General features: G+C 40.3%; 1 protein-coding gene across 1 annotated transcript in view; it reads right to left on the reverse strand.

Moving 5' to 3' along the window:
- The window catches only part of MYOM1 (myomesin 1), a gene marked incomplete at its 5' end in the record, with an annotated part of 106,301 nt that extends 101,836 nt beyond the window's left edge, over positions 1-4,465 (reverse strand). The window contains 3 exons of the mRNA XM_008569167.1: positions 2,330-2,392; positions 2,499-2,587; positions 4,373-4,465. Coding sequence (XP_008567389.1) covers positions 2,330-2,392; positions 2,499-2,587; positions 4,373-4,465 — 245 coding nt within the window. The remainder of the gene's footprint in view (positions 1-2,329; positions 2,393-2,498; positions 2,588-4,372) is intronic.
- Positions 4,466-6,071: the final 1,606 nt, after the last annotated feature.

Genomic DNA, 6,071 nt, shown 5'->3' on the forward strand with positions numbered 1-6,071 from the left:
ACTGGGAGGCTGGGCTGATTCCAAAGCTGCTGTAGGGAGTACAGGTGAGGGTTATGAGGAGGGTCTGTAATGACCTGGAAGTTCCAGACCCAACTGGAAGCACAAGTAGCCCACTCAGAAGCAGACTCTAACTTCTAGGTTCTCTTTATAACTGAGATTGGGCTGCACTGTCTGAGGTGGCTTTGGGTTTCAGTAGGAAGCCACCCCAGCTTTAATAACCAGTAGACAAAACATGTTCCTTTGTTACTTCCTCAACCCTTTATCACATGCACTTTCCACCCTGGGAAAAATGGTTTAGGGTAGGCGGTGGCAAGTGCGTGGGCCAAATCTGGACTGCCTCTTGTTTAGTACTGTTAAGAATGGTTTTTAAATTTTTTAATGGTTAGAAAAAAAAATCAAAAAAAGAACAATATTTTTTGACATATGAAAAGTCATTGGAAATTCAAATTTCAGTGTTCATAAGTAAGTTTTTATTGGAACACAGCCACGCTCATTTACCTACTGTTTATGCTGCTTTCATTTTATAGTGGCAGAATTGAGCAGCTGTGGCGGAGACCATATGGCCCAGAAAACCTAAAATATTTACAATCTACTTCTTTACAGAAAATGTTTGCTGACCTCTTGTTTAAAAAATGGTTGAGGATTAGGAAGACCAGGTTACAAGTCCCTATCCTACCACTATGTGTGATCTCGTTCCACTGACTTCTCTAAACTATTTCCTATCTGCATAGCACATATAAAAACATATCTAGTTCATAAGGCTTTGGGGAGCATTAAATGGATCAATGCATATTTTAAAAATGCCTTAGAATAGTGTCTGGCACAACTAATTAATAAATGTTAACTATTAGAGCAGAACCAAGGGCAGAGAGCTTTGTCTGTGATATTTACCAGCATATTCCAAGCACCTAAACCAGTACCTAGCACATAGCAGGTACTCAATAAAAGTTAGTTGAATGCAAGAATATGAGCCCTCTGTTTTCCATTAATTCAGGGGTCAGTCAGACAACACTCTGTAAGGTTGAACAGTAAGAGAAATAAACTTGAGCTGGTCTTTCAGAACGTGGCTTACCAGAGAAGAGGGAAAAGGGAGGATTATATGGCTGTGGGAATGAGAGGATAAATTCAGAGGATTGTGAAGTGTTAACTAGGCAGGTCTTGGGGACATTGGGAGATAAGTCATAGTTTCAGAATTTCCAACTATCCTATTTCAGTATAAATCAAGTGGTTGGAGAAGGACATGATTTGAGGCGTGCTCCTCTGTCCCTTCCACCCGGTCATCCCCTCCTGCCCATGGAGTTGATACCACTGATTACAATTGGGGATGTTAAAGTTAGGAGCCAGTCCATGAAGCAAATGGAGTAGGTCATCTACAGATATCAAACCAAACAGGAGGAAAACTGACCCATGAGAAATCATCTTCATCGATCATTTTCAAAACCACCATTTATTTTTTAATGTTTGGAAAATAAATTAGGGCTTGACTACCAGTCTGACGGTTGTAAGCATATAATTATTTCAACAACCATAAAGGTTATACTTTTATTGCTTTCCAGGAAAAAAAGTTCTGATATAGATGAAACGATTGAAGTTCACTAGTTCACAAATTATCACTAACCAGAATATTTTAATAGTTTATTATTTATCCATATTTAGACTTCACTTTAAGTTGCACTATATAAATTAATGTATTTATTTATTCACTCATTATCAAATACTTACTCTGTATCAGGTATTGGGGTTTAGAGATAAAAGGTCCAGACTTGCCTTCAGTGGCTTGTGGACCAGTGGGAGAGACTAACACGTAAGTTAACAGTGTCCTGTGTCAGAGATGACCTGCTGAGGGGCTGTGGCCTCATCGGGGACACTTAACACCGACTGCACTGGGCACAGGGGAAGAGGTGGGATTCAGACATGATTTATGAAGGAGTGATACTGACCTGGATATTTAAGGATAAATAAGAGTGCTTTGATAGAGTCTAGACTCATGTGTGTGTATGTGTGTGTGTGTGTTTTGTTAAATCACTCTGCCCAAGTTTGAATAATGATCTTTCTTAGTTCAACACAGAAAGACTTAAAAGCATTTGCCATTTTTAACCCATCACATCGGGACATTTGTAAAACCAGAAAAAAGCAATTAGATTCAGAAAGAGAATAGTAACTACAGAATCTAAAAAAATAAAACTTAGTACAAATACCTAGTATATCCATCACAGTATATACTATAATACGTTATACATAGGATGCATTTATATCAGCATTATAGAATAGCTTATTATGCTGTATTTTACATAGAGATGGCATTTAGCAAATATATTTTTAAACTTACAGCTGAGGGGCAAGGTGGAAGCTCCAGCATGGAAGCGAGTCTCATCAAACTCTCCCTTATATCCTAGAAAAGAAAACAGAAATGCATGTGAACTGCTTTGTGATTGATTAATTTTTTAGCAATGGGAAGAAAAAAAAAATCTTGAATAAAATAAATCCAGCAAACCTACTTTTTACCACGATGGAAGCATATGCTGAAAGCTCTCCTTTAACATTCATTGCTGAGACCCGGTACTGAGCTGTGTCTTCAAAATCACATCTGAAAGAATATTTGGAAATGAATGGCCACCATAGTGAAAGTCCTTGTAATCACTGGCTATTCTATCAGGAAACTTTGCTAACACAGTGCACTGCAAATTAGTGACTAACATATGGCTCTTTGGGACTCCTGATGAAGTACCAGGTGGGATTTTAGTCTAAGTGACCTACTACAGTTCATGCCAGCAGCACAGGGTGGGAAGAGAACACCTATAATCCACTGTGACCCTAGCCTGGGTTCATTCAAAATGTAAAAAACAAAACAAAACAAAACACTAAAAGGAAGTCGACAAAGTGCTAAGCACATAAATTACAGAGTGAGCAACATTATGATAAACTTGTCTAACGTTGTATTGGGAGGAGAAAATGTCCAGCCACATAGCAGGTAACTAGGTAACTACCCCGAGGCACACTAGAGGGCGTGGCCTACTTGCTGTCCACCTTTCGGTGGTGGGTTTCAGCTTGGGGACAACAGGGTGACAGGGACGAGAAAGAAGCAGCCCTTCCTTATAGATTCTTACAGCCTCCCTGAGCCAGGTTGGTCTTATGTGTGGTTCTGTGCTCCAGGTTCATAGCACAAGTACGTTATTTACAGTTCAACTCTACTAAAGTTCAAGCCACATTTGGAGTTTCAGCACACAGCACAAGAAGTGACTTTTGGACGTTCTTCTGTGTTGTAAGACAGAAATGGAAATGTCTTATAAAAATGCAATTAGGGAGAGAACGATCTCACAGAGAGATGAACAAGCTAAGATTTCACATCAAGTTGTTTTGTGTCTTATCACTACCAGTTCCTTGTGTTCCTCGTCATTCCTCAGGGTTTAGTTCCATTTGTATAAGTTTCCATTTCTTATTGAAATTTTACAGACATCAATAGATTTTGAAAGCAACTGCATAGTACACCACTGCCTCAGTGGAACCACCGTCTGGCAGAACTGATGTGATTTTAGGTCAGGGACAGTGCTTGGCGACTGCTGCAGGGCCCCAGGTCTCTGACTGAAGCCCAGCATCACTTGGACCAACTCCTCTGAGAGCAGAGAAGGCTATAAATCTCTTGAGAATGGAATGATGCAAATTTCACTTTGACATTTCAGCACACTGTGGTTTTACCTAAACTGAAAATGGTGGGAGCTTGGTTAGCTTTTTCATCCACATAACTAGGTTTGGATTTCAAAATCATCTGGGGAGACACAATAAACCTTTGAGAACTTAGAATTTTCGATGTGGGTCCCATTTTCAAATTTTGCTTTGGACTTGACTTTACTCAAAAACATCCCAATGTCCAGCCACATACACAGACTGACAGATTGCACACTCTCCCAGAGTTCCTGGTAGCTGAAGGAAAGAACAATTTATCCAAGTCCAGCCTGCTTGCAATGCCACCCACCCTGATCTCCACAGCCTTTATTTATTAAAAGCAAAAGAGTATGATGATGATATTGATTTGGAACTATGAAAGTATTACTGAATACAAGCAGCTATTCATGCAACCTATGTTCTTACTGATGCCTAAGTATATAAAAGGATAAATAAAAAGATACAAATTAATTTTTTCTCATCATTTTTGACTAAATTCAAATATAAAATCACTTTGGGAGGCAGTGTGGGCATGGTAAGGATTCGTCATGCCTATCACTTTTAGGTGTGCACCAGAGAAGAAATGTGCATAAAAGTCCCTCATTGTGACCATGCTGCACTGCGACAAAGCGGGAGAGTGGCCTGGAGTGGTGAGGCACCTCCCCAAGCAATTGTCTGACCACACACAGGGACACTGATGTTCTCTTACGCATTAATCTCCAGAGTGTGCATTCCATAGCGACTTTCAATAATATACTTTTCAGGATTTGCATGAACATTTATTGGCACCTGGTTTTTATACCTATAAGATAATAGAAACAAAATTAAATTAAAATGTAAATAACTTCATGATTAAACAAACACACATAAAATTATTGTTCTTGCAGGAACACCTTCTGTAAACTCAGCACTGAGGGTAGCAGCAGCATCTACTCAATAAATGCAAATTAAATTAGCTTAAATAAAATGCACTAGCAAAACAATAAAACTTCTTGACTAAGTGCTTTCCCTTCTTCTGTAAAATTTACATGAAAAAGTTGACCATTCACGACAACATGGATGAATTTCATGTACAATGTTAGTGAAAAAAGCCTGTTACAAAAGACTGCATCAGGGCCGGCCCGGTGGCGCACTGGAGAGTGCGCCGCTTGGGAGCGCGGTGGCGCTCCCGCTGAGGGTTCGGATCCCATGTGGTGACCGGTTCCCGCTCACTGGCTGAGCGCGGCGCGGGCGCAACACTGAGGGTTGCGATCCTGTTGCTGGTCCCCGGTACGGCGATCCCGTTGCTGGTCCCCGGTACGGGCGCAACACCAAGGGTTGCGATCCCGTTACTGGCCAGTAAAAAAGACAAAAAGGAAAAAAAAAAAAAAAGACTGCATCATATAATAATTGTTTTTATATAGAGTACAAAAACAGAATGATGAATTAATGCTGCTAAAAGTCAAGATAGTGATTTCTCAAGGTCATAAAGGAGGCTTCAACGGTGCTGATAATGTTTGGTTTCTTGATTTGGATGCTAGTTACATGGGTATGTGTAATCTATGAAAATTCACCAAAGCTCTACATTTGTATATAATATGCACTTTTCTATGTGTATATTATGCTTCTATAAAAAAGCTAAAAAAAAAAAAAGTTGACCATTGTTGACATAACAGAGAGGAAGGCTTTGTGTAGGGGGTTTTATTGTTGGCTGTTTGTGTAGGATGAAAGCAAAACATTCTTTCTGCTAACATTCTTGTAGGTTGAAAGCAATGTCATTGCACTGAAGGATTATTAAAGTGTTTTACTCTGTCATAAGCAAACGAGGCTCTTGCCTTGGAAGAACTTACAAATCATGAAAGGAAACATCTGACAAATACAAGCTAAAAGCCTCCCCTTTTCTTTTTCTTTTTTAAAATTATTTTATTATTATTATTATTTTGACCAGTAAGGGGATCGCAACCCTCGGCATGGTGCAGTCTGTGCCACGCTCAGCCAGTGAGCACACTGGCCATCCCTATATAGGATCCGAACCTGCGGCCTCGGCACTACAAGCGCAACATTCTCCCGAGTGAGCCACAGGGCTGGTCCAAAGCCTCCCCTTTTCTGACTGTTCCATCTCTGGTTAAGCCTCTCAGCCCACAGAGGGTGGGCTGCACAAAGGGGCCTCTCCCTGAGACACTATCTTCCAGATCTGGTCTGTAAAAGTGGTGCATGGGATTCTTCACCACATCCTCATGTTTTCAGCAGATAGTAGCTGTTGTGCCAGAGTAGGCCTCTCCATTTTCTGACCCCAAAAAGGAACTGGGTTTCACTTGTTTCCCTTTCAGACACACTACTTAGTGTGCACAGATAACATAAACAACACTAATAACCACAATGGACACAGAATTTACTGTGGGCCAGGCAATGTCCTACGTGCTTAATGT

This window comes from Galeopterus variegatus, unplaced genomic scaffold, assembly GCF_000696425.1.
Source record: "Galeopterus variegatus unplaced genomic scaffold, G_variegatus-3.0.2 Scaffold471, whole genome shotgun sequence".
Classification (NCBI taxonomy): domain Eukaryota; kingdom Metazoa; phylum Chordata; class Mammalia; order Dermoptera; family Cynocephalidae; genus Galeopterus; species Galeopterus variegatus.